This window comes from Pelodiscus sinensis, chromosome 4, assembly GCF_052426305.1.
Source record: "Pelodiscus sinensis isolate ZL-2025 chromosome 4, ASM5242630v1, whole genome shotgun sequence".
NCBI classification, from domain to species: Eukaryota; Metazoa; Chordata; order Testudines; family Trionychidae; genus Pelodiscus; species Pelodiscus sinensis.
In genome coordinates this window covers 1,195,600-1,221,295 of record NC_143055.1, presented here as the reverse complement: position 1 = coordinate 1,221,295, position 25,696 = coordinate 1,195,600, and the positions used below count along the sequence as shown (strand labels likewise).

The 25,696-nt window shown below is 75.4% G+C and overlaps 3 protein-coding genes across 3 annotated transcripts; 1 reads left to right on the top strand and 2 right to left on the bottom strand.

Annotated features, from left to right (window-relative positions):
- Positions 1–563: 563 nt before the first annotated feature.
- WBP1 (WW domain binding protein 1) lies at positions 564–12,296 on the top strand. The gene is made up of 4 exons (XM_075916694.2): positions 564–770; positions 8,851–8,953; positions 10,812–10,973; positions 11,178–12,296. The coding sequence occupies exons 1-4, from the start codon at positions 702–704 to the stop codon at positions 11,804–11,806; spliced, it is 963 nt and encodes a 320-aa protein (XP_075772809.2). The 5' UTR covers positions 564–701; the 3' UTR covers positions 11,807–12,296.
- Positions 12,297–12,353: 57 nt separating this feature from the next.
- On the bottom strand, positions 12,354–15,775 carry MOGS (mannosyl-oligosaccharide glucosidase). The gene is given in 6 exon segments (XM_089777652.1): positions 12,354–12,565; positions 12,568–13,505; positions 13,605–13,795; positions 14,162–14,379; positions 15,426–15,651; positions 15,653–15,775. Coding segments are annotated over 6 exon segments (1,908 nt in total).
- A 573-nt stretch (positions 15,776–16,348) lies between these two features.
- Positions 16,349–25,315, bottom strand: LOC149524469 (programmed cell death protein 4-like). The gene is made up of 11 exons (XM_089777691.1): positions 25,173–25,315; positions 23,645–23,915; positions 23,312–23,409; positions 23,045–23,158; positions 22,738–22,959; positions 21,772–21,869; positions 21,586–21,700; positions 21,411–21,518; positions 20,314–20,424; positions 20,019–20,158; positions 16,349–17,544 (listed from the first exon to the last, which is right to left on the bottom strand). The coding sequence occupies exons 1-11, from the start codon at positions 25,203–25,205 to the stop codon at positions 17,493–17,495; spliced, it is 1,362 nt and encodes a 453-aa protein (XP_089633817.1). The 5' UTR covers positions 25,206–25,315; the 3' UTR covers positions 16,349–17,492.
- Positions 25,316–25,696: the final 381 nt, after the last annotated feature.

The window sequence follows — 25,696 nt, the reverse complement described above, 5'->3', positions numbered from 1 at the left end:
GCCCCCCTGCACTGCCCCCAGCCCTCCGCCCTTCCCCCGTGCACTGCCCCCCCCCCTCCACAATCCCCGCGCCGGCCGGCAGGGGGCCGCCTGCAGCAAGTAGCGGCCGCCGGGCTCCCCGGCGCTGTCGCTGGCAGATCCTGTCAGTCACAGACAAAGGGGCCAGTCTATGGATTCCATTGGTCGCAGCTCCTGTCACTAATAAGCTAGGGTGGGTCTCACCGTCGTTAAAGCACACCCAGAGGGCGGGTCCCCATCTTCCATTTGTGGACGAATCTGTCAGTCACCCCTCGAGCGCGCGCTCAGCCCTGCCTGTGGCCGGACCTGCTGTCAGTCAGGCTTGGTAAGGAGGGACTGCGATCTCGACTGGCCACGATGCCTGTCCGTCATCTACGGAGGCGGGCCTCGGTCCCTTTGTCTCCTGTTGTTGGGCGTGAGGGCGCAGGCAGGTGGCCGCCGATTGGCGGAGGGCGCGGCGGCGGCGGCGCCGATTGGCTGCGGGCCGGAGCTCGGGCGCGCATTGGCCGGGCGCGGCGGCGGGGCGGGAGCTGCGGCCCGGGCGCGATGGCGGCGGCGGAGGCTGCGGCCCGGGCTGAGGGGGCGGCCGGGATGGCGGCGGCGCGGCCGGGGCAGCGGCGGCGGCTGCGCGCGGCGGGGGCCGGGGCGGCGGCGCGGGGCCGCGGGGGGCTGTAGTCGGCGCCATGGAGCGGCCCGGGGGCGTCGGCTCCGAGGGGGCCTGGGCCGCGCTGCTGGGCCGGCAGCAGCAGCAGGTACGGGGCGGGGCGGGGCGGGGCGGGATCTCGGGCCGGGGGGCGGGGCAAAGGGGGCGAGGGGGCGGGGCGGGGGGGGGATCTCGGGCCGGGGGGCGGGGCAAAGGGGGCGAGGGGGCGGGGCGGGGGGGGGGGGGATCTCGGGCCGGGGGGCGGGGCAAAGGGTGCGAGGGGGCGGGGCGGGGGATCTCGGGCCGGGGGGCGGGGCAAAGGGTGCGAGGGGGCGGGGCGGGGGATCTCGGGCCGGGGGGCGGGGCAAAGGGTGCGAGGGGGCGGGGCGGGGCGGGGGGGGGATCTCGGGCCGGGGGGCGGGGCAAAGGGGGCGAGGGCGAGGGGGGGGGCGGGGGGGGGGCGGGGGGGGGGGGATCTCGGGCCGGGGGGCGGGGCAAAGGGTGCGAGGGGGCGGGGCGGGGGATCTCGGGCCGGGGGGCGGGGCAAAGGGGGCGAGGGGGCGGGGCGAGGGGATCTCGGGCCGGGGGGCGGGGCAAAGGGGGCGAGGGGGCGGGGCGGGGGGGGATCTCGGGCCGGGGGGCGGGGCAAAGGGGGCGAGGGGGCGGGGCGGGGGGGGATCTCGGGCCGGGGGGCGGGGCAAAGGGGGCGAGGGGGCGGGGCGGGGGATCTCGGGCCGGGAGGCGGGGCAAAGGGGGCGGGGCGAGGGGATCTCGGGCCGGGGGGCGGGGCAAAGGGTGCGAGGGGGCGGGGCGGGGGATCTCGGGCCGGGGGGCGGGGCAAAGGGGGCGGGGCGAGGGGATCTCGGGCCGGAGGGCGGGGCAAAGGGTGCGAGGGGGCGGGGCAAAGGGTGCGAGGGGGCGGGGCGGGGGATCTCGGGCCGGGAGGCGGGGCAAAGGGGGCGGGGCGAGGGGAATCTCGGGCCGGGGGGCGGGGCAAAGGGTGCGAGGGGGCGGGGCGGGGGATCTCGGGCCGGGGGGCGGGGCAAAGGGGGCGGGGCGAGGGGATCTCGGGCCGGAGGGCGGGGCAAAGGGTGCGAGGGGGCGGGGCAAGGGGATCTCGGGCCGGGGGGCGGGGCAAAGGGTGCGAGGGGGCGGGGCGAGGGGATCTCGGGCCGGGGGGCGGGGCAAAGGGTGCGAGGGGGCGGGGCGAGGGGATCTCGGGCCGGGGGGCGGAGCAAAGGGTGCAAGGGGGCGGGGCGAGGGATCTCGGGCTGGGGGGTGAGGCAAGGGAGGATGGCGGAGGGGTGGGGGGGCGAGAGGGAACGGGGGGCAAGGGGGATGCTGGCTGAGGGGACGGGGCAAAAGGGGCGAGGGGGATGCCGGGGCGAGAGGGGGGGGAGCGGGGGGGGACCGCGGGGCAAGGGAGGATGGCGGGCGGGGCGAGGAGGGATGACAGGCAACAGGGGGCGGGGCAAGGGAGGATGCGGGGGGGCGGGGCGAGGGGGAATCCAGGTGACAGGGTGGGGCAAGGGAGGATGGCGGGGGGGTGGGGCGAGGGGGATGCCAGGCAACAGGGGGCGGGGCAAGGGAGGATGGCGAGGGGGGATGCCGGGCAACAGGGGGCGGGGCAAGGGCGGATGCAGGGGGGCAGGGCGAGGGGGATGCCAGGCGACAGGGGGCTGTGCAAGGGAGGATGTGGAGGGGCAGGGCGAGGGGGATGCCAGGCGACGGGGGCGGGGCGAGGGGGGGGGATGGGGGCGGGGCAGGCGGGAGGGGCCAGGGGGATGGGGGCGGGGCAAGGGAGGATGCGGGAGGGGCGGGGCGAGGGGGATGCCAGGCGACGGGGTGGGGCAAGGGAGGATGCGGGGCGAGGGGGATGCCAGGCGACAGGGGGTGGGGCAAGGGAAAATGCGGGGCGAGGGGGATGCCAGGCGACAGGGGGTGGGGCAAGGGAGGATGCGGGGCGAGGGGGATGCCAGGCGACAGGGGGCGGGGCAAGGGAGAATGCGGGGGGCGGGGCCAGGGGGATGCCAGGCAACAGGGGGTGGGGCAAGGGAGGATGAGGGGCGAGGGGGATGCCAGGCGACAGGGGGTGGGGCAAGGGAGGATGCGGGGCGAGGGGGATGCCAGGCGACAGGGGTGGGGCAAGGGAGGATGCAGGGCGAGGGGGATGCCAGGCGACAGGGGGTGGGGCAAGGGAGGATGCGGGGCGAGGGGGATGCCAGGCGACAGGGGGCGGGGCAAGGGAGAATGCGGGGGGCGGGACGAGGGGGATGCCAGGCGACAGGGGGCGGGGCAAGGGAGGATGCGGGAGGGGCGGGGCGAGGGGGATGCCAGGCGACGGGGGCGGGGCAAGGGAGGATGCGGGAGGGGCGGGGCGAGGGGGATGCCAGGCGACGGGGCGGGGCGAGGCAGGATGCGGGAGGGGCGGGGCAAAGGGGATGCCAGGCGACAGTGGGCGGGGCAAGGGAGGATGCGGGGAGGCACGGGGGTGAGGCAAGAGGGAATGGTGAGGGGAATGCCAGGCGAGGCAGGGTGAAGTGTGGGGGGGATGCTGGCGAGGGGGAGGGGGGAGACATAGGGGGATGGCGGGGGGGATGCCAGGCGACAGGGGGGGGGCGGGGCAAGGGGAGGGGGATGCGGGAGGGGGTGGGGCGGGGTGCGGGGCGAGGGGGATGCCAGGCGGGAGGGGCAGGGGGCGGGGCAAGGGAGAATGCGGGGGGCGGGGCAAGGCAGGATGCGGGAGGGGCGGGGCAAAGGGGATGCCAGGCGACAGTGGGCGGGGCAAGGGAGGATGCGGGGAGGCACGGGGGTGAGGCAAGAGGGAATGGTGAGGGGGATGCCAGGCGAGGCAGGGTGAAGCGTGGGGGGGATGCTGGCGAGGGGGAGGGGGGAGACATAGGGGGATGGCGGGGCAGGGGGTGGGTCCACTTCAGGGCGCCATGAGACGGGCACTTGCAGCCACAGAGCGAGGCACTACCCATTGGGAGGCTCTCAGGCTGCAGCCAGGGTGACCCACCCGATGCCAGAGCATGGCTGGGATGGGCTGGCTTGGAGTGTGGCAAAGCCCCGTGTAGGTGGGGGGCCCTAGCCCCGTGTAGGTGGGGGGCCCTAGCCCCGTGTAGGTGGGGGGCCCTGGCCCCGTGTAGGTGGTGGCCCTAGCCCCGTGTAGGTGGGGGGGCCCTGGCCCCGTGTAGGTGGGGGGCCCTGGCCCCGTGTAGGTGCGGGGGCCTAGCCCCGTGTAGGTGGGGGGCCCTAGCCCCGTGTAGGTGGGGGGCCCTGGCCCCGTGTAGGTGCGGGGGCCCTGGCCCCGTGTAGGTGGGGGGCCCTGGCCCCGTGTAGGTGGTGGCCCTAGCCCCGTGTAGGTGGGGGCCCTGGCCCCGTGTAGGTGGGGGGCCCTGGCCCCGTGTAGGTGGTGGCCCTGGCCCCGTGTAGGTGGGGGGCCCTGGCCCCGTGTAGGTGGTGGCCCTGGCCCCGTGTAGGTGGGGGGCCCTGGCCCCGTGTAGGTGGGGGGCCCTGGCCCCGTGTAGGTGGGGGGCCCTGGCCCCGTGTAGGTGGTGGCCCTAGCCCCGTGTAGGTGGGGGGCCCTAGCCCCGTGTAGGTGGGGGGCCCTGGCCCCGTGTAGGTGGTGGCCCTAGCCCCGTGTAGGTGGGGGGCCCTAGCCCCGTGTAGGTGCGGGGGCCCTGGCCCCGTGTAGGTGGTGGCCCTAGCCCCGTGTAGGTGGGGGGCCCTGGCCCCGTGTAGGTGGGGGGCCCTAGCCCCGTGTAGGTGGGGGGCCCTGGCCCCGTGTAGGTGGTGGGCCCTGGCCCCGTGTAGGTGGGGGGGCCTGGCCCCGTGTAGGTGGGGGGCCCTGGCCCCGTGTAGGTGGGGGGGCCCTGGCCCCGTGTAGGTGGGGGGCCCTAGCCCCGTGTAGGTGGGGGGCCCTGGCCCCGTGTAGGTGGTGGCCCTAGCCCCGTGTAGGTGGGGGGCCCTAGCCCCGTGTAGGTGCGGGGGCCCTGGCCCCGTGTAGGTGGTGGCCCTAGCCCCGTGTAGGTGGGGGGCCCTAGCCCCGTGTAGGTGGGGGGCCCTGGCCCCGTGTAGGTGGTGGGCCCTGGCCCCGTGTAGGTGGGGGGGCCCTAGCCCCGTGTAGGTGGGGGGGCCCTGGCCCCGTGTAGGTGGGGGGCCCTTGCCCCGTGTAGGTGCAGGGGCCTAGCCCCGTGTAGGTGGGGGGCCCTAGCCCCGTGTAGGTGGGGGGGCCCTAGCCCCGTGTAGGTGCGGGGGCCTAGCCCCGTGTAGGTGGGGGGCCCTGGCCCCGTGTAGGTGGGGGGCCCTGGCCCCGTGTAGGTGCGGGGGCCTAGCCCCGTGTAGGTGGGGGGCCCTGGCCCCGTGTAGGTGGGGGGCCCTAGCCCCGTGTAGGTGGGGGGGCCCTAGCCCCGTGTAGGTGCGGGGGCCTAGCCCCGTGTAGGTGGGGGGCCCTGGCCCCGTGTAGGTGCGGGGGCCTAGCCCCGTGTAGGTGGGGGGCCCTGGCCCCGTGTAGGTGCGGGGCCCTTGCCCCGTGTAGGTGCGGGGCCCTTGCCCCGTGTAGGTGGGGGGCCCTGGCCCCGTGTAGGTGGGGGGGCCCTGGCCCCGTGTAGGTGGGGGGGCCCTTGCCCCGTGTAGGTGGGGGGGCCCTGGCCCCGTGTAGGTGCGGGGGCCCTGGCCCCGTGTAGGTGGGGGGCCCTAGCCCCGTGTAGGTGGGGGGGCCTTGCCCCGTGTAGGTGGGGGGCCCTGGCCCCGTGTAGGTGGGGGGGCCCTTGCCCCGTGTAGGTGGGGGGCCCTGGCCCCGTGTAGGTGCGGGGGCCTAGCCCCGTGTAGGTGGGGGGCCCTGGCCCCGTGTAGGTGGGGGGCCCTGGCCCCGTGTAGGTGGGGGGCCCTGCTGCAGCCTTGTCAGCAGGGCTGAGCCGCAGTGAATCCGCATGGCTGCAGCCAGGGAAGAGACGGGCGGGTGCTCAGGGCCAGTCTGGGAGGCAGAGCGGCTCGGGCTCCACCGAGTGACTTAAACCAGTTTAGGGACCCTCTGCTGCCTCCCACAGGGTTTCTTCGCACGTGCTGGTTTCTGACTGAAATGGGCCCGATTTCATCCAAGCTGCTTTCGTGCAGTCTGGACAAAAGGAGTTTAAAAATCGCCCGTTTTTAGTCCGAGGGGCACAGCTCTCTTGTGCGACAGGCCTGCAGAGGTTGAACAGCACGTCTGCAGTCCAGCTGGCACAGGTCTGGGTAGACATGGGGTGCTGGGTATCGTGTCACGCATGAAATCTTAGCGCTTCCATGGCTATTCTGTAGTTCCCAGGGGCGCTCCAGCCCCGTTCTCAGGGAGCCCCCTGCCTCTGATACAGTGCGGGGTGGCAGGCGGGAGCTGGTCTGCAAGGGGAACCAGTTTAAAAATCAGCTCCTGGTGCAACAGTGTGGGGGTGGCAGGGGCTCCCCGAGAGTGGGGCCAGGAGTGCATGAGTCCCAGCTCTCTGTGGACACGGGCTGCTTCGTGGCAGCCTCTCGCGCCCTCCCCCACACTGCTGCTTTTGATAGAGGCAGCAGCAAGGGAGGGGGCATGGAGCTGGTGCTGGGGGAACTGGCTTTTAAATTGGCTCCCCCCAGCACAGCCTCCTGCCTGCCCCCCTCACTGCCTGTGTAGGAGGCAGTGGGGGGCAGTCGGGTCCGAGGAGCTGTCACATGGGGGAGCCTGTTTGAAAGCTGACTCCCCCGCACATACCAGCTCCAGCCTGCTCCCCTCATCCTCCATGCTGCTGCTTCTGTATGAGAGGCAGCAACGTGGGGCTGACGGGGGAAGGGGCATCTGGTGCTGGTGGGGAGCCTGCTTAAAGCCAGCTCTTCATGGGTACTGGCTCCTGCTCCTGAAACAGAGGCAGCAAGGGGGAGCAGTGTGTGTAGCCCGGCGTAATCCTGGAGCTGACCACATGTGGACAAGGCCTCAGAGGCTTTGAACTGGCTCAGATGGCTCCGGATGAGGAGGAAGCTCTGTAGGGAAAAGGGTAGGAGGCAGGCATGACCCCCTGCTTAGAGACTGTAGGGGCAGCGGCCTGCTGGGGGAGTTGATGCAACCAAGTGGTCCCTGGGGAGGGTGGCTCCAGTCCTGTGTAGACAGGAGTTGTGGTTCTTTGGATACCCCTGGCAGGACCCCCGATGAGGACACTTCTCTTGCAGTGGTAGCCAGGCCTAGCCTGCAGCACTGCAATGATACGCTGGCCGCATGTGGGGGGAGAGTCGCCCAGCACCCACCAGACAGACCCCTGTGTGATCATGGCACTCGGCGAGTCCCCCAGACTAAATGGCCTGCCAGTAGCTGGCATTGTCCTGGAGACCTGCTCCAGTGCAGCTGGATAGGCAGTGAGCAGGGGCTGCCAGGTGGTGGTGCGGTGCAGTGGGAGGGTGACACTGAACAGGGGCTGCCAGGTGACGGTGCGGTGCGGTGTGATGGGAGGGTGACACTGAACAGGGGCTGCCAGGTGGCGGTGCGGTGCGGTGTGATGGGAGGGTGACACTGAACAGGGGCTGCCAGGTGGCGGTGCGGTGCGGTGTGATGGGAGGGTGACACTGAACAGGGGCTGCCAGGTGGTGGTGCGGTGCAGTGGGAGGGTGACACTGAACAGGGGCTGCCAGGTGGTGGTGCGGTGCGGTGTGATGGGAGGGTGACACTGAACAGGGGCTGCCAGGTGGCGGTGCGGTGCGGTGTGATGGGAGGGTGACACTGAACAGGGGCTGCCAGGTGGTGGTGCGGTGCAGTGGGAGGGTGACACTGAACAGGGGCTGCCAGGTGGTGGTGCGGTGCGGTGTGATGGGAGGGTGACACTGAACAGGGGCTGCTGGGCCGTTGTGCGGTGCAGTGGGAGAGTGACACTGAGCAGGTGGCGGCGGGCGGGTGACTGTGAGGAGGGGCCGCTGGGCGGCGGGCGGGTGACTCTGAGCAGTGAGCGGTGGGAGGATGACTGAGCAGGGGCCGGCAGGCGGGTGACTATGAGCAGGGGGCGGCGAGCGGGTGACTCTGAGCAGGGGCTGGCAGGCGGTGGGAGGGTGACTGAGCAGGGGCCGGCAGGCGGGTGACTCTGAGCAGGGGGCGGCGAGCGGGTGACTCTGAGCAGGGGCCGGCAGGCGGTGGGAGGGTGACTGAACAGGGGGCGGCGGGCGGGTGACTCTGAGCAGGGGCCGGCGGGCGGCGGGCGGGTGACCGAGCAGGGGCCGGCGGGCGGCGGGCGGGTTACCGAGCAGGGGCCGGCGGGCGGCTGGCGGGTGACCGAGCAGGGGCCGGCGGGCGGCTGGCGGGTGACCGAGCAGGGGCCGGCGGGCGGCGGGCGGGTGACCGAGCAGGGGCCGGCGGGCGGGTGACCGAGCAGGGGCCGGCGGGCGGCTGGCGGGTGACTGAGCAGGGGCCGGCGGGCGGCTGGCGGGTGACTGAGCAGGGGCCGGCGGGCGGCGGGCGGGTGACTGAGCAGGGGCCGGCGGGCGGCGGGCGGGTCACCGAGCAGGGGCCGGCGGGCGGCAGGCGGGTGACTGAGCAGGGGCCGGCGGGCGGCTGGCGGGTGACCGAGCAGGGGCCGGCGGGCGGCGGGCGGGTGACCGAGCAGGGGCCGGCGGGCGGCGGGCGGGTCACCGAGCAGGGGCCGGCGGGCGGGTGACTGAGCAGGGGCCGGCGGGCGGCTGGCGGGTGACCGAGCAGGGGCCGGCGGGCGGCGGGCGGGTGACTGAGCAGGGGCCGGCGGGCGGCTGGCGGGTCACCGAGCAGGGGCCGGCGGGCGGCGGGCGGGTGACTGAGCAGGGGCCGGCGGGCGGCTGGCGGGTGACCGAGCAGGGGCCGGCGGGCGGCGGGCGGGTGACTGAGCAGGGGCCGGCGGGCGGCTGGCGGGTGACCGAGCAGGGGCCGGCGGGCGGCTGGCGGGTGACTGAGCAGGGGCCGGCGGGCGGCTGGCGGGTGACTGAGCAGGGGCCGGCGGGCGGCGGGCGGGTGACCGAGCAGGGGCCGGCGGGCGGCTGGCGGGTGACCGAGCAGGGGCCGGCGGGCGGCTGGCGGGTGACCGAGCAGGGGCCGGCGGGCGGCGGGCGGGTGACTGAGCAGGGGCCGGCGGGCGGCTGGCGGGTGACCGAGCAGGGGCCGGCGGGCGGGTGACCGAGCAGGGGCCGGCGGGCGGGGGGTGTAACGCCAGGCCCTCCCACTGCAGGCTCGGGAATACTGCCCGGGGGTGAAGAACCAGCCCTACGTGTGCGAGACGGGCCACTGCTGCGGAGAGACCGGATGCTGCACCTACTACTATGAGCTCTGGTGTGAGTGGGCCGGCACCAGCTGCCTCGGGGTTGGGGCCAGCCCCTCCCTCTGGGGGATCCGTGCTGTGAGGGGAGCTCGGCCTCTCCTGGCCGTCGGACGGGTCGCAAGTGTGGGGGCTGCTCCCATGCTGCCCTTTCCCAGCAGGGGGCTCTGGCTGGGGGGACCTCCCGGCTCCTCCAGCCCAGCCTCACCCAGCCGGGCGCTGTCCATGGGTGGGGGGGCTCCCGACTCCTCCAGCCCAGCCGGGCGCTGTCTATGGTGGGGGGCTCCCGGCTCCTCCAGCCCAGCCGGGCGCTGTCCATGGGTGGGGGGGCTCCCGACTCCTCCAGCCCAGCCGGGCGCTGTCCATGGGTGGGGGGGCTCCCGACTCCTCCAGCCCAGCCGGGCGCTGTCTATGGTGGGGGGCTCCCGGCTCCTCCAGCCCAGCCGGGCGCTGTCTGTGGGGGGGGGGCTCCCGGTTCCTCCAGCCCAGCCGGGCGCTGTCCATGGGGGAGGGGGGGCTCCCGGTTCCTCCAGCCCAGCCGGGCGCTGTCCGTGGGGGAGAGGGGGCTCCTGGCTCCTCCAGCCCAGCCGGGCGCTGTCCGTGGGGTGGGGCTCCTGGCTCCTCCAGCCCAGCTGGGCGCTGTCCATGGGGGAGAGGGGGCTCCTGGCTCCTCCAGCCCAGCCGGGCGCTGTCCGTGGGGTGGGGCTCCCGGTTCCTCCAGCCCAGCCGGGCGCTGTCCGTGGGGTGGGGCTCCCGGTTCCTCCAGCCCAGCCGGGCGCTGTCCATGGGGGAGAGGGGGCTCCTGGCTCCTCCAGCCCAGCCGGGCGCTGTCCATGGGGGAGAGGGGGCTCCTGGCTCCTCCAGCCCAGCCGGGCGCTGTCCGTGGGGTGGGGCTCCTGGCTCCTCCAGCCCAGCCGGGCGCTGTCCATGGGGGAGAGGGGGCTCCTGGCTCCTCCAGCCCGGCCGGGCGCTGTCCATGGGGGAGGGGGCTCCCGGCTCCTCCAGCCCGGCCGGGCGCTGTCCATGGGGGAGAGGGGGCTCCTGGCTCCTCCAGCCCGGCCGGGCGCTGTCCATGGGGGAGAGGGGGCTCCTGGCTCCTCCAGCCCAGCCGGGCGCTGTCCATGGGGGAGAGGGGGCTCCTGGCTCCTCCAGCCCAGCCGGGCGCTGTCCATGGGGGAGGGGGCTCCCGGCTCCTCCAGCCCGGCCGGGCGCTGTGGGTTGGGGGATGCCCTGTGGGCTGGGGGATGGACGGCGGCCCTGTGGGCTGGGGGATGCCCTGTGGGCTGGGGGATGGATGGCGGCCCTGTGGGCTGGGGGATGCCCTGTGGGCTGGGGGATGGACGGCGGCCCTGTGGGCTGGGGGATGCCCTGTGGGCTGGGGGATGGACGGCGGCCCTGTGGGCTGGGGGATGCCCTGTGGGCTGGGGGATGGATGGCGGCCCTGTGGGCTGGGGGATGCCCTGTGGGCTGGGGGATGGATGGCGGCCCTGTGGGCTGGGGGATGGACGGCGGCCCTGTGGGCTGGGGGATGCCCTGTGGGCTGGGGGATGGATGGCGGCCCTGTGGGCTGGGGGATGCCCTGTGGGCTGGGGGATGGACGGCGGCCCTGTGGGCTGGGGGATGCCCTGTGGGCTGGGGGATGGACGGCGGCCCTGTGGGCTGGGGGATGCCCTGTGGGCTGGGGGATGGACGGCGGCCCTGTGGGCTGGGGGATGGACGGCGGCCCTGTGGGCTGGGGGATGCCCTGTGGGCTGGGGGATGGACGGCGGCCCTGTGGGCTGGGGGATGCCCTGTGGGCTGGGGGATGGACGGCGGCCCTGTGGGCAGCCTGGCGGTTGCTGCAGGAGGGTTCTGACCTCGTCTCCTGCCTGTAGGGTTCTGGCTCCTCTGGACTATTCTCATCCTCTTCAGCTGCTGCTGCGCCTACCGGCACCGCCGCGCCAAACTGCGCCTGCAGCAGCAGCAGCGGCAGCGCGAGATCAACCTCATCGCCTACCACGGTGCCTGCAACTACCCCAGCTCCATGCTGGATCTCAGTGAGTGCCGGGCTCCCGGCTCCGCGCCGGAACAGATCCTCCCTGGGGCTGGGGTGCGCCCTGGGCCGGTGGGGAGGCCAGCCCGGGGCACACCGAGTGCAGGAGCCTGCGGGGCCTGGGCCGGGCAGGCTGGGATGCTGGGGCAGGCCATGGAGCTGGCTGGTCGCCCTTGCGTTCTCAGGTACCGCGCTCTCTCCCCTCCAGGGATGCTGGCTTCTTTGAAGCTGCCAGCCTACGAGGAGGTGGCCCACCGCCCGAGCACCCCTCCTCCCCCCTACAGCACCATCCTGGCCCAGCTGGGGGCGCCGCACAGCCGCTTGGGCTCTAGTCCCCTGACCCTGTCGCCCAGCTCGGAGAACTTCACCAGCTGCTCGTGCGAGTCGAGCTGCCTCACCTCCCCCAGCAGCACCTCGCTGTCGGTGCAGCTCACGGACGAGACGGAGCGCAGCCAGGCCAGCACGCCCAGCGAGGAAGGCGGCAGCAGCAGCACGGGCACCGGCGCCAGCTGGGAGCTGCCCGAGGAGCCGGCCCCCCGCGAGCCCCCGCCCAAGCAGACCCTCTTCTCCTCCAACGTGGATTTCTTCGAGGCCGACTCCCACCGCAGCTCGGACATGGAGGAGGAGGAGGAGGGCGCGGCCCAGGGCGACAGCGGCGAGCACTTCCGGCACCGGCGCCTGACGGGCGACTCGGGCATAGAGGTGGGGCGCTGCCAGGAGGACAGCGAGGAGGAAACGCACCTGCTCAGCAAGGCGGGGCCTGAGCACAGGAGCCTGGGCGGGCTCCCGAGCGAGGGGGGCAGCGGGGAGCCCAGCTCGCCCGCCATGCCTGTCTGAGCCCTGGGCTTCCTGCCTGTGACCGCCATGGCTCCAGACAGCTCTTCCCCGCAGGCTCCTCCACGGAGGGGGCTGAGCTGCTGCCCCGGCCCCAAGCCTCTTCCTGCCCCCCAGAGCGAGGCGGCTGTCAGCCTCTCCCTTTCCTGAACAGTTGGGGCTCTGCGCCTCCCCTGCCGCTGTCTGTGCTGGGGCAGGGAGCGCTGGCAGCACACTGCCTGGCTCAGCCGGAGCCCTCCCTGGGCTGTGGACTCTGGGCACGGAGCCCTGGGGGGGCTGCCCCAGTGGACTGTGTCCCTCTCTGCGTGCTGTTGTCATGTGTTGGGTCCCATGTGTAGCGCTGCCATGCTGGGCCGGGGTGCGCAATCCGATTCCTCCCTCTCCACCTGCTTCTCCTGGGGGGCGGGGGCCTGGGGCTGCCCCCAGACTGGCCTGTGCTTGGGGGGCAGGAACTCCAGTAGCGTTCGCATTATTAAAGAGATCTGGAATTACAGCCTCCAGTGTGCGTGCAGCACCAGGAGGGGGGCCGGGGGTCGTTGCTGCTCCTGCCCTAGCTGCACCCCACACACAACCGGCCTCTTTCCCCTTCTGCTGGGCTGCTTGAGCCCCCGGCTGCCCCCCTCCCGCCTGTGTCGCTCAGCGCCCGCTGCATGTGCCGGTACTCGGCAGCGGGCTCGCCCAGCCGCTCGGCCACCTCGGCCATGACGCCCGCGGCCAGGGCCATCCAGCAGCGCAGGTCCAGGTGGCGCTCGGCCGCACACACAGCCCCGAGGTCAGCGTCTTGGGGTTGAGGAAGAGGTCGGTGTCCTGGTCCCGGCCCCGCCAGCGGAAGCTGTAGGGCAGCGGCCCCGCCTGCGTGGTGTTGTACCACTCGTACCACGTGCGCAGGCGGGGGAAGAGCCGCCGCAGGTAGGCCAGCTCGCCCGGGCCCTGGCCCGGCTCCCGCAGCAGCTGCTCCAGCGCCAGGAAGAGGGTGGGGGGGTTGGCAGCCTCGCTGTGCTGCAGGATGAATTCAGGGGGGACCTTGGCTCGTGCCTCGTCGTCCAGAATCTGCTCCCGTGGGATCCAGCCGTCCACGTTCATCAGGTCCAGCCAGTGGGCAACGACCTCGCGGCTCAGGGCCGGGTCCCAGCGGGCCAGCAGCAGCTGGTGGAAGCCCTCGTCCCAGAGGAAGCCGCGGGGGAAGAAGGAGCGGGACGGCACGGCGGTGAACAGGGAGCCCTCGGGGGAGAGCAGCGGCTGCTGGCTGTGCGCGGACTGCACGAGGGAGTGCCCATGGAAGTAGCCCATCCCGCCCAGCATGTTGCTGAGGGCGGCCTGGGCGAAGCGCTGCTGCTGGGGGGTGAAGCCCTTGCGGCTCAGGGCGAAGGTCTCCTCGAAGCGCTGCTCGAAGGCAGCCACGTGCCCGGCCAGCTCCTCGCTCAGCACCTCCCCCGCCAAAGAGCCGGGCCGCTCGGCAAAGCTGCCAGACTCAAAAGTCACCTCCACGCGGCAGGGCGGCTGCAGCGTCACCTGGTGCAGCAGCAGGTGGCTCCGAGCAGCTTGGTCTGGCTCCTCGGGCAGCAGCTGGTAGGTGTCCACCGCGAAGTAGCGGCGCTTGGGCCCGCCTGGCGGAGCGTGAACAAAATGGCCGCGCAGGCTGCTCTTCACCACGTCTGTCAGGCGGTGCAGCCCCGGGCTCCTGGCATCCAGGTGGTTAAAGCTGCAAGAGAGGAGGGCTCAGCGCAGTGCGGGACACCCCACGGCCCCCAACAGCACCCCTGCAGCCAAGCGCTCCCCCCACCGCCAGGGCCCCCGGTACCTGGCATACTTGAGGGCTTCCCCTGTCTCTGTGGTGGGCTGGTGGAAGGTGATATTGAAACGGCCCAGCTCCTCCGACGTCCCCGTCACAGACACCAATCGCGTCTTGTCCACGTGCGGCTGCAGCGTCCCCTGCCCGTCCGTGGCCACGTAGAAGAGGAGGGAGACAAGGGAGGCCTGGTCGCCTGCGCTCTGCGGAGGGGGAGATGGACACTTGCTCCTGCACGTGCGCTGGAGAATCTGGGCCCCTCTACACAGCCACGGAGCAACCCCACAGACACCCCCCTGGGGGCAGCCACCGGGCCAGGACAGCCGCAGCTGCAACACACGGGCCGGGTGGGCCAAACAACCAGGGACAGCAGCGGGGAGGGGGGGGAGCCTTGGCCTGTGTCCCTGGGCCCGAGCCACCGACTCTGGTAGCAGACCAGGGTCCAGACACCCAGCCCCGGAAGGCCCGGGGGAGGGGGAGGGGGAGATCAGGACTCCTGGGTTCCTTCCCCAGCTCTGTCCACGGGCAGGGGCCTTCATTCCCATGGCCCCCCAGCTCCCGGGCCCTACCTCCGGCTTGGCAGTGACCCGCCAGCTCCAGTCCCCGCCGTGCTCCCCGCCTGGTCGCTTCACGAACTCGGTACGCAGCGTGAGGCCCCGGTCGCGGATCTCCTGCGCCCCAAAGTGCAGCCCGTCGTGCAGCAGCCACCCGTAGCTGGGCAGCCGGTCGCTCTGCTCACACGTGTGGCGCAGCTGGGGCTCCGCCGCCTGTGGCAGCCACATCAGCCCTAAGGAGAGAGCGGCGGCTCAGGCGGGCCGGGAGCATCCGGGGGGGGGGGGGGGAGGTCTGCAGGCCCTGCACGCCCCAACCCAGCCCAGATCAGCCCGACCCAGCTGCCTCCACCTGGCCCTGTATCAGAGGGGTCGGCGTGTGTCTGAATCCGCAAAAGCGGCAGGAGCCCTGGGGCACCTCAGAGACTAACCGAAGTGTCGGAGCAGAATTGTTCGTGGGCAAAGACCCACTTGGTCAGACGCAGCCCGGCCCCGCGCCCCCCAACCCACCCGAGCCACGCGCCCCCGCCCGGCCCTGCGCCCCCCAACCCACCCGAGCCACGCGCCCCCGCCCGGCCCTGCGCCCCCCAACCCACCCCACGTGCCCCCGCCCGGCCCCGCGCGCCCCGAGCCACCCGCGCCACGCGCCCCCGCCCGGCCCCGCACCCCAACCCACCCCAGCCACGCGCCCCCCAACCCACCCGAGCCACGCGCCCCCGCCTGGCCCCACGCGCCCCGAGCCACCTGAGCCACGCGCCCCCGCCCGGCCCCGCGCGCCCCGAGCCCGCGCCCCCGCCCGGCCCCGCACGCCCCGAGCCACGCGCCCCCGCCTGGCCCCACGCGCCCACCACCCGAGCCACGCGCCCCCGCCCGGCCCCACGCGCCCCGAGCCACGCGCCCCCGCCTGGCCCCACGCGCCCCGAGCCACCCGAGCCACGCGCCCCCGCCCGGCCCCACGCGCCCCGAGCCACGCGCCCCCGCCCGGCCCCCGCCCCCCAACCCACCCGAGCCACGCGCCCCCGCCCGGCCCCGCGCGCCCCAACCCACCCGAGCCACGCGCCCCCGCCCGGCCCCCGCGCCCCGAGCCACCCGAGTCCCGCGCCCCCGCCCGGCCCCGCACGCCCCAACCCACCCGAGCCACGCGCCCCCGCCCGGCCCCACGCGCCCCGAGCCACCCGAGCCACGCGCCCCCGCCCGGCCCCGCACGCCCCGAGCCACCCGAGCCACGCGCCCCCGCCCGGCCCCGCGCGCCCCAACCCACCCCAGACCCGCCCGGCGGTACCTGCCACGGGCGGGCGGGCGCTGCGGGGCCGCATGCCGAAGTAGACGTGCGGGCGGTAGGAGCCCCAGAAGCGCTGGGGCGCGGCGCGGGGCCCGGCGCTGCCGGCGGGCAGGGCGCGGGGCGCGGGGTGCGGGGTGACCAGGCGGCGGCCGAGCCGCCAGCGCCCGTAGAGCCCGTAGAGCCCGCCCAGCCCGTAGAGCCCCGCGGCGCCCAGCGCCAGCGCCAGCAGCGCCCAGCCCCGGCCCGCGCCGGCCCCCCCGCCCCCGCGCCGCGCCCCCGCCCCCGCCGGGCCCCGCGCGCCCTTCCCGGGACCCCGGCCCCCGCCCGCGCCGCCTGCGCTCCCGGGCCATGCCAGCCACCGGCCCCGCCCGCGCTGACGCGTCACTCGCCCGCGCGCCGCCGCGCGGCACCGGCCCCCGGCATGGCCCGCACCGGCCGCCGTCCCTGCCGCGCCGCATGCCGGGACTCGTAGTCTCTGCAGAGGGCGACGCACGTGCTAGGCTGGGGGCCCCGCTGGCCACAGGCTGGCCCCGCCCCTACGGCCGCCCCCCCCCCCCCCGCGTGCCCCGCCCCTACGGCCACCTACCCCCCACCCCCGCGTGCGCCCACACAAACCCAGGCCCAGCCAGGTTCCTTTGGACAATCTTTATTGGATGAAGCATCAACACCACCCCCGCCCAGGGCCACAGCACCCAGCCCCCCCTGCCCCGGGGCCACAGCACCCAGAGCACCCAGCCCCCCCCCCACCCCGGGGCCACAGCACCCAGCCTCCCCACAGGGCCACAGCACCCAGAGCACCCAGCCCCCCCGCCCCACCCTGGGCCACAGCACCCAGCCTCCCCACAGGGCCACAGCACCCAGAGCACCCAGCCCCCCCGCCCCACCCCGGGGCCACATCACCCAGCCTCCCCACAGGGCCACAGCACCCAGAGCACCCAGCCCCCCCCCCGCCCCACCCCAGGGCCACAGCACCCAGCTGCAGGCAGCCCTGAGCCTGGGGGCCCCTTTGGTTGTCTCCCTGGGCTTTGCCCCAAGCATGCATGGGGGGGGGGGTTAGAACTCCCACTCCACAGCTGGGCCCCCACCTGTCCTTGCCCCAGGACTCCCCCCGCCCTCCCCCAACCCTGCACAACTAGGCCCCCTCAGGCCAGGCAGAAGCACCACGGCTGGTACCCTGGCTTGAGGCCTGCACGGGGGAGGGGCACTACCCGCTGGGGAGCCCCTGGAGCCATAGGGGGCACTGGATTGTGAGTAATGCTCAGCTGACCACCTGGAGGTGGGGGAGGGGGAGGGGCAGGGCTGAGATGTGGGCAGATGAGTGTGGCCCCCTTACCTGTGTCTGCCCAGGAGCAAGCTGATGAGTGTGACCCAGAATCCTTTGCTCTGGAGACTGCCCCTTGGCATAAGATACAAGGAAGCAGCTTGTCCTGCATGGCCAGGTGCCCGGAGCAGGGGAGAGGCCTCGGCCCGTCAGCCGTGCTCCCGGCAGCGCCTTCCCCTAAGCCAGGCAGGGCTCCCCCAGCCCATCCTGCAGGCCCAGCGCCTGGTGCGAGAACTGGGGGCAGCGGGAGATCACTGGACCCCCAGCTCAGCAGGCACATTGGGGTGACCCACATGCCCCACTGTGGGGAGAAAGGACCCCAAAGCCTCCAAGCAGAGCTCCTGGCCACCCTGGGGTCCCGCAGAGAACCAGGCCCTTTCCTCCACTAGCCAGCGAAGGAGGGTCACGCCCCCTTGCTAGCCCCATGCATGGAGCCAGGGGAGCAGACCCAGCTCCCCGTAGGCAAGGGAGGGGCATCTCCCAGCTGGGGCTGAAGGGAGACAGAGGGGCAAGAGCCCTGCAGCTGTGTCCAGGCCCTTCCACCTCCAGGTCAGCTGCAGCTGAGAGATGACCCCAGCTCCCTGCTCTGGGATCCCCCCTCCCCCTCATGCATCACAGCCTCTGCGGCTGGCTCCCCGGTGCCACTCCCAGTGGGAGACAGACAAGGGTGAGCTCCAGGGTGGGGGTGTCCATCACGAGCAGTTCCAAGGGACTGTCAGGCTGGGGGGGACGGACGAGATGGCTGGTTACTGCTTGATCTGTCCCCCATCACCCTCGCTCACGAATCGCTTCCGGCCCCTGGGAGAGAGGAGACATGTCAGTGAGCCAGACCCCGCAGCCCCGCCCCGGGCTCCCCCGCGCCCCCGCCCCCGCAGCCCCGCCCGGGGCTCCCCCCCCCCCCGACCCGCAGCCCCGCCCGGGGCTCCCCCTCGCCCCCGACCCCGCAGCCCCGCCCCGGGCTCCCCCTCGCTCCCGACCCGCAGCCCCGCCCCGGGCTCCCCCTCGCCCCCGCCCCCGCGCCCCGCCCCGGGCTCCCCCTCGCTCCCGCCCCCGCAGCCCCGCCCCGGGCTCCCCCTCGCCCCCGACCCCTGCAGCCCCGCCCCGGGCTCCCCCTCGCTCCCGACCCGCAGCCCCGCCCCGGGCTCCCCCTCGCTCCCGACCCCGCAGCCCCGCCCGGGGCTCCCCCTCCCTCCCGACCCCGCAGCCCCGCCCCGGGCTCCCCCTCGCTCCCGACCCGCAGCCCCGCCCCGGGCTCCCCCTCGCCCCCGCCCCCCAGCCCCGCCCCGGGCTCCCCCTCGCCCCCGCCCCGCAGCCCCGCCCCGGGCTCCCCCTCGCCCCCGACCCCTGCAGCCCCGCCCCGGGCTCCCCCTCGCTCCCGACCCGCAGCCCCGCCCCGGGCTCCCCCTCGCTCCCGACCCCGCAGCCCCGCCCGGGGCTCCCCCTCCCTCCCGACCCCGCAGCCCCGCCCCGGGCTCCCCCTCGCTCCCGACCCGCAGCCCCGCCCTGGGCTCCCCCTCGCTCCCGACCCCGCAGCCCCGCCCCGGGCTCCCCCTCGCTCCCGACCCGCAGCCCCGCCCCGGGCTCCCCTCACTCCCGACCCGCAGCCCCGCCCTGGGCTCCCCCTCGCTCCCGACCCCGCAGCCCCGCCCCGGGCTCCCCCTCGCTCCCGACCCCGCAGCCCCGCCCCGGGCTCCCCCTCGCCCCCGACCCCGCAGCCCCGCCCCGGGCTCCCCCGCGCCCCCGACCCCGCAGCCCCGCCCGGGGCTCCCCCTCCCTCCCGACCCCGCAGCCCCGCCCCGGGCTCCCCCTCACTCCCGACCCGCAGCCCCGCCCGGGGCTCCCCCTCGCCCCCGACCCCGCAGCCCCGCCCGGGGCTCCCCCTCCCTCCCGACCCCGCAGCCCCGCCCCGGGCTCCCCCTCGCCCCCGACCCCGCAGCCCCGCCCCGGGCTCCCCCTCCCTCCCGACCCCGCAGCCCCGCCCGGGGCTCCCCCTCCCTCCCGACCCCGCAGCCCCGCCCCGGGGCTCCCCCTCCCTCCCGACCCCGCAGCCCCGCCCCGGGGCTCCCCCTCCCTCCCGACCCCGCAGCCCCGCCCCGGGCTCCCCCTCCCTCCCGACCCCGCAGCCCCGCCCCGGGCTCCCCCGCCCCCCGCCCCCGCAGCCCCGCCCCGGGCTCCCCCTCGCCCCCGCCCCCGCCCCCGCGCCCCGCCCCGGGCTCCCCCTCGCCCCCGCCCCCGCAGCCCCGCCCCGGGCTCCCCCTCCCTCCCGCCCCCGCAGCCCCGCCCCGGGCTCCCCCTCGCCCCCGCCCCCGCAGCCCCGCCCCGGGCTCCCCCTCGCCCCCGCCCCGGCAGCCCCGCCCCAGGCTCCCCCTCGCTCCCGCCCCCGCAGCCCCGCCCCGGGCTCCCCCTCGCTCCCGACCCGCAGCCCCGCCCCGGGCTCCCCCTCACTCCCGACCCCGCAGCCCCGCCCCGGGCTCCCCCTCGCCCCCGCCCCGGCAGCCCCGCCCCAGGCTCCCCCTCGCTCCCGCCCCCGCAGCCCCGCCCCGGGCTCCCCCTCGCTCCCGACCCGCAGCCCCGCCCCGGGCTCCCCCTCGCTCCCGACCCGCAGCCCCGCCGCGGGCTCCCCCTCGCTCCTGACCCCGCAGCCCCGCCCGGGGCTCCCCCTCGCCCCCGACCCCGCAGCCCCGCCCCGGGCTCCCCCTCGCTCCCGACCCCGCAGCCCCGCCCCGGGCTCCCCGCGCCCCCGCAGCCCCGCCCCGGGCTCCCCCTCACCCCCGCTCCCGCAGCCCCGCCCCGGGCTCCCCCTCGCCCCCGCCCCCGCAGCCCGGCCCCAGGCTCCCCCTCGCTCCCGACCCGCAGCCCCGCCCCGGGCTCCCCCTCGCTCCCGCCCCTGCAGCCCCGCCCCGGGCTCCCCCTCGCTCCCGCCCCCGCAGCCCCGCCCCGGGCTCCCCCTCGCTCCCGACCCGCAGCCCCGCCCCGGGCTCCCCCTCGCTCCCGACCCGCAGCCCCGCCCCGGGCTCCCCCTCGCTCCCGACCCCGCAGCCCCGCCCCGGGCTCCCCCTCGCCCCCGACCCCGCAGCCCCGCCCTGGGCTCCCCCTCGCCCCCGACCCGCAGCCCCGCCCTGGGCTCCCCCTCGCCCCCGACCCGCAGCCCCGCCCTGGGCTCCCCCTCGCCCCCGACCCACAGCCCCGCCCTGGGCTCCCCCTCACTCCCGACCCGCAGCCCTGCCCTGGGCTCCTGAATCCTGACGGGCCGCCCCACAGGCCATAGGTACCTGGCTGGGCAGGCGTCTCTCAGCTGCTTGGTGATGAACCCCTCCTCAAAGCAGAGATCCACCAGGCGCTCCAGGATGCGGTGAGCCAGGGGTACGTCCAAGCTGAGGTCTCCAAGCTCATGGTAGACGCGCTGGAAGCCCTGTGGCACCAGGCACACTGGGTCAGAGCCAGGCGTGCAGGGGTGGGGCGGGCAGCAGCCACAGTGCCCCCCCCCAAAGCACCCCAGGGAAACCCCTCGGCTGCAGCCGCCCCATCCCTACAGACTGGCTGGCTCCTCCTCCCCGCCCGACTCACCCGGTTCATCTGGTCCAGGGTCACCAGGCCAGTCTCCCACAGCACCTTGAGCAGTTTCACCATCATGACAACGGGGGTCTCTCCCGTGGACTCCAGCACCATCACCACAGCCTGCAGGGAGGGAGCCAGGCCTCAGCGTGGAACGGCCACGGCTCTGCCCTCCGCCGCCCGGCCCCGTGGGGGACCCCGACCTGGCCGGGCCTCAGCGTGGAACGGCCACGGCTCTGCCCACCGCCGCCCGGCCCCGTGGGGGACCCCGACCTGGCCGGGCCTCAGCGTGGAACGGCCACGGCTCTGCCCACCGCCGCCCGGCCCCGTGGGGGACCCCGACCTGGCCGGGCCTCAGCGTGGAACGGCCACGGCTCTGCCCACCGCCGCCCGGCCCCGTGGGGGACCCCGACCTGGCCGGGCCTCAGCGTGGAACGGCCACGGCTCTGCCCTCCGCCGCCCGGCCCTGTGGGGGACCCCGACCTGGCTGGGCCTCAGCGTGGAACGGCCACGGCTCTGCCCTCCGCCGCCCGGCCCCGTGGGGGACCCCGACCTGGCTGGGCCTCAGCGTGGAACGGCCACGGCTCTGCCCTCCGCCGCCCGGCCCCGTGGGGGACCCCGACCTGGCTGGGCCTCAGCGTGGAACGGCCACGGCTCTGCCCTCCGCCGCCCGGCCCCGTGGGGGACCCCGACCTGGCCGGGCCTCAGCGTGGAACGGCCACGGCTCTGCCCTCCGCCGCCCGGCCCCGTGGGGGACCCCGACCTGGCCGGGCCTCAGCGTGGAACGGCCACGGCTCTGCCCACCGCCGCCCGGCCCCGTGGGGGACCCCGACCTGGCCGGGCCTCAGCGTGGAACGGCCACGGCTCTGCCCACCGCCGCCCAGCCCCGTGGGGGACCCCGACCTGGCCGGGCCTCAGCGTGGAACGGCCACGGCTCTGCCCACCGCCGCCCGGCCCCGTGGGGGACCCCGACCTGGCCGGGCCTCAGCGTGGAACGGCCACGGCTCTGCCCACCGCCGCCCGGCCCCGTGGGGGACCCCGACCTGGCCGGGCCTCAGCGTGGAACGGCCACGGCTCTGCCCACCGCCGCCCGGCCCCGCTGCGCCTACCTCATAGACCAGCTCGTGATGGAAGTGCGGCACCTCGAGCTCCCGCAGGCACTGCTCCGCCTCGGCCACCTCGCCGGACAGCAGGTACTCCCGCAGCAGCAGGCTCATCTGCGGGCAAGGCAGCGGGGTGAGCACAGGCCGGGCGCCCGCGGGGCCTGGGGGGACAGGCGCTCACCTCTTTGCTGAGATGCTTCACGGGCCGCTGGCCGCCCCCCACGCCCCACACGTTGTCCAGGCGGTTCACGTCCCGCTTGATGCGCAGCAGCACCGCGGCACGGTCCAGGGCGGCCCTGCGGGAGGAGGCGGGTGAGGGGCAGGGGCCAGGGCAGGGCCCGCTGCCAGGGGGGGGCAAGGGACTTACCGGGCATGCTCGCAGTCCACGCGCCCCTTGTAGCGGTCCAGGAAGTCCAGGGGCAGCGCGTGGTCAGCCACGGCCCGGGCGATGAACTGGCCCAGCATCTGCACAGAGGCCAGTCAGAGCACAGGCGGCTCCAGCACGTCCGCCTAGAGCCCCCCATTTCATCCAGCTGGCCCTGGCCTTCCTGATTGCCAGGGCATTCCCAGCCCCCCACCTCCGGCCCGCCCCATAGCCCGCCGGGCATTCCCAGCCCCCCACCTCCGGCCCGCCCCCGCCCCGCCCCCGCCCCGCCAGGCATTCCCAGCCCCCCACCTCCGGCCCGCCCCATAGCCCGCCCCCGCCCCGCCGGGCATTCCCAGCCCCCCACCTCCGGCCCGCCCCCGCCCCGCCAGGCATTCCCAGCCCCCCACCTCCGGCCCGCCCCATAGCCCGCCGGGCATTCCCAGCCCCCCACCTCCGGCCCGCCCCCGCCCCGCCAGGCATTCCCAGCCCCCCACCTCCGGCCCGCCCCATAGCCCGCCCCGCCCCGCCGGGCATTCCCAGCCCCCCACCTCCGGCCCGCCCCATAGCCCGCCCCCGCCCCGCCGGGCATTCCCAGCCCCCCACCTCCGGCCCGCCCCCGCCCCGCCGGGCATTCCCAGTCCTGCCCCATAGCCCGCCCCTGCCCCTAGCCAGTTCCCCCGCCCCGCCGGGCATTCCCAGCCCCCCACCTCCGGCCCGCCCCATAGCCCGCCCCGCCCCAAGCCAGTTCCCCCTCCCCGCCGGGCATTCCCAGTTCCCCACCTCCGGCCCGCCCCAAGCCAGTTCCCCCTCCCCGCCGGGCATTCCCAGTCCTGCCCCATAGCCAGCCCCCGCCCCTAGCCTGCTCCCTCTCCCCCTCCTGGGCATTCCCAGTCCTGCCCCATAGCCCGCCCCTGCCCTTGCCCCCAGGCAGCTCCCCCGCAGGGCATTCCCAGCCCCCGCCCACACCTGGGGCGCCTCAGGAGTGTCCAGGATGAGGTCAGGCAGGTCCTTGAGCATCTTGTCGAAGGCCCTGGCGATGTCCTCGGAGCTCATGACCTTGCCCACGAGGTCGGAGAGCAGGCGGGAGGTCAGCTCACGGTGGCTGGCCTTGCCCTCCAGCGCCAGCGCCACGGCCAGCGAGGGGACGGCATGCTTCCTGCTGCCCAGGTTCAGCTCCTTCAGCAGCTCCTGCACGCAGCACACGCGTCAGCCCGGCTCCAGGCCCCGGGCTCCCTGGCACCGCAGCTGCCCCTCTGCTCCCTCCCAGACTCACCATCACCTCCAGGGTGTCCCCGTGCTCAAAGTACTCCAGCACCATGGGGTGCACGTTCTTCTCCAGCTCCCCCTCCTCCAGCTCCGGCGTCACTGTGGCGTAGACCGTGTCGCCCTGCAGAGAGGGATGGGCAGAGGGATCACAGCCCGGGCCCACCCACGCGCAGGACCAGGCCATGGGCAAAGGCCAGAGCAAGCGGCTGGCAGGCCCGCGTCCTGTGATGCGGCTCGGCCGGGCCGTGTGCGCCACCCTGCCCTGGGCACCTACCTGAGCTGACTCGTCGTAGTTGGGGTCCCGTGCATCGGGCTCCTGGTACCCGTACACCAGGCCAGGTGCGCCCCACACGCCCTTGCCCCCTGCACCACCTGCAGGAGAGACACTGGCTGAGCCCCACACCAAGCACCCGCTCTGCTTGGCCAGCTACAGAAGGGCCGGGAAGAGGGAAGGAGGCAGCGAGAGGGCTGGGCAGGGACACGGGAGGTAGCGAGCCAGGCGAGATGGGCCTGCAGGGGCTGTGCACTGTGACAGCTGGGGGGGGGCGACACCCTGCAACATGGGGCAGCCGGGAGGGGGGAGGACCAGGACTGCTCCCCACCTCACCTTTCTTGGGGAGCCCACGGCCCTTGCCCATGCGCGACTTCCTGTCATTAGTCTTGCCCTTGGGGCTGCTGGGGTCAGGGCTGGGCTCCCCCCCCTCGGGCGCCGGCTCCCGGGTGGAGTCACGGGACGAGGTGCGCCGCAGGCGTCGCTTGGCCTTGGCCTTCAGCCGGGCTTCGTGCAGGGCCTTCTCCTGCGGGGTCCAGGGGCGCCCCTCCCCATCGAGCAGGTCGTCCTCCAAGGCCTCGTCCTCTGAGCCTCCCTGGCCTGGGGCCTGCGAGGGACGGGGCAGGAAGGGCCACGTCAGACACCCTGTGCACCCCTGCTGTGCCCACACAGACCCACGGCCACGCCCCACAACACTCCTGTGGGGGGGGGAAGGAGCCAGGAGCTGCCCCAGACTGGAGCCGCAGCTGGGGGGGGGGGTATTTCTTTGTACCCTTCCCCATGTGACATGGGAAGCCAGAGCAGATGAGCCCCCCCCCCCATAAGTGAAACTCCAAAGCCAAACCCGCACCAGCTGGCAGGGGAGGGGCAGGGTGGGGCAGGGTGGCCCTGCCTGCAGGCTGCCTCCTCTCCCCCTGTCCCTGCGGGGTCCAGCGGCCCCAAAGGGACCCTGCCAGAACAAGGCTCCCCCACAGCCGCACTATGGGGCTGCGCCCTGGCAGGGGCCAAGTCCCTCAACCGGCCCTGCGGATTCCCGGGCCTGCACGGCTGGACTCTGGGCCGGGAAAAGGTGGAAGAAAAACAACCTAGAACCAGAGGGACTGGCCGACCGCTGACACCCGCCCCCCCCAGCGCCGGGCCCCCCACCCCCACAGCGCCCCTCCCCCCCAGCGCCTGTCATCCCAGCCCCGGGCCCCCCACCCCCACAGCGCCCCTCCCCCCAGCGCCTGTCATCCCAGCCCCGGGCCCCCCACCCCCACAGCGCCCCTCCCCCCAGCGCCTGTCATCCCAGCCCCGGGCCCCCCACCCCCACAGCGCCCCTCCCCCCAGCGCCTGTCGTCCCGGGCCCCCCACCCCCACAGCGCCCCTCCCCACAGCGCCTGTCGTCCCGGGCCCCCCACCCCCACAGCGCCCCTCCCCCCCAGCGCCTGTCGTCCCGGGCCCCCCACCCCCACAGCGCCCCTCCCCACAGCGCCTGTCGTCCCGGGCCCCCCACCCCCACAGCGCCCCTCCCCCCCAGCGCCTGTCGTCCCGGGCCCCCCACCCCCACAGCGCCCCTCCCCACAGCGCCTGTCGTCCCGGGCCCCCCACCCCCACAGCGCCCCTCCCCCCCAGCCCCTGTCGTCCCAGCCCCCCCGCGCCGAGGGGGAGGGGCGGGGCCGCCGCAGCCCAGACAGTCTTTGCCCCGTGGCGCTCGGCCCCGAGACCCCGCCCCCAGCGCACATGGTGACGGGGCAAAAGACGCGGGGGGGTCGGAGGGGCTCTGGGAGGCGGGGACGCTCGTGGCGGGGGGGGGGCGGGGGGGGGGGGCGGGGGCGCGGGGGGGTACTTGCCAGCGCGGGGGGGCCCGCGGGGGGGTACTTGCCAGCGCGGGGGGGGCGGGGGCCGAGCCGGACATGGCCGCAGGAGGCAGCGCCGATCCCGACACTCCTGGGCCTCGCTGCTGCCGCCGCCGCCGCGGTCCCGCCCTCAGCGGAAGTGACGCGGCGGGGGGGGGGTCGCTGGAAGCCCCGCCCTACGGAGCGCGAGCGGCCACGAGCCCCAACTGCCCCGCCCCGAGGGCCGCGCTGCGCCGCCCCCTAGCGGCCTGGAGCCGCCGCGCTTGGCCCGACCCATGACGGGGGGGGGGGGGGGGGCAGAGGATGGACTGACCCATTCCTGGGGGGGGGCAGGGAGGGACTGACCCATGACTGGGGGGGCAGAGGATGGACTGACCTATTCCTGGGGGGGGGCAGAGAGTGGACTGACCCATGGCTGGGGGGGCAGAGGATGGACTGACCTATTCCTGGGGGGGGGCAGAGAGTGGACTGACCCATGGCTGGGGGGGCAGAGGATGGACTGACCTATTCCTGGGGGGGGGCAGAGAGTGGACTGACCCATGGCTGGGGG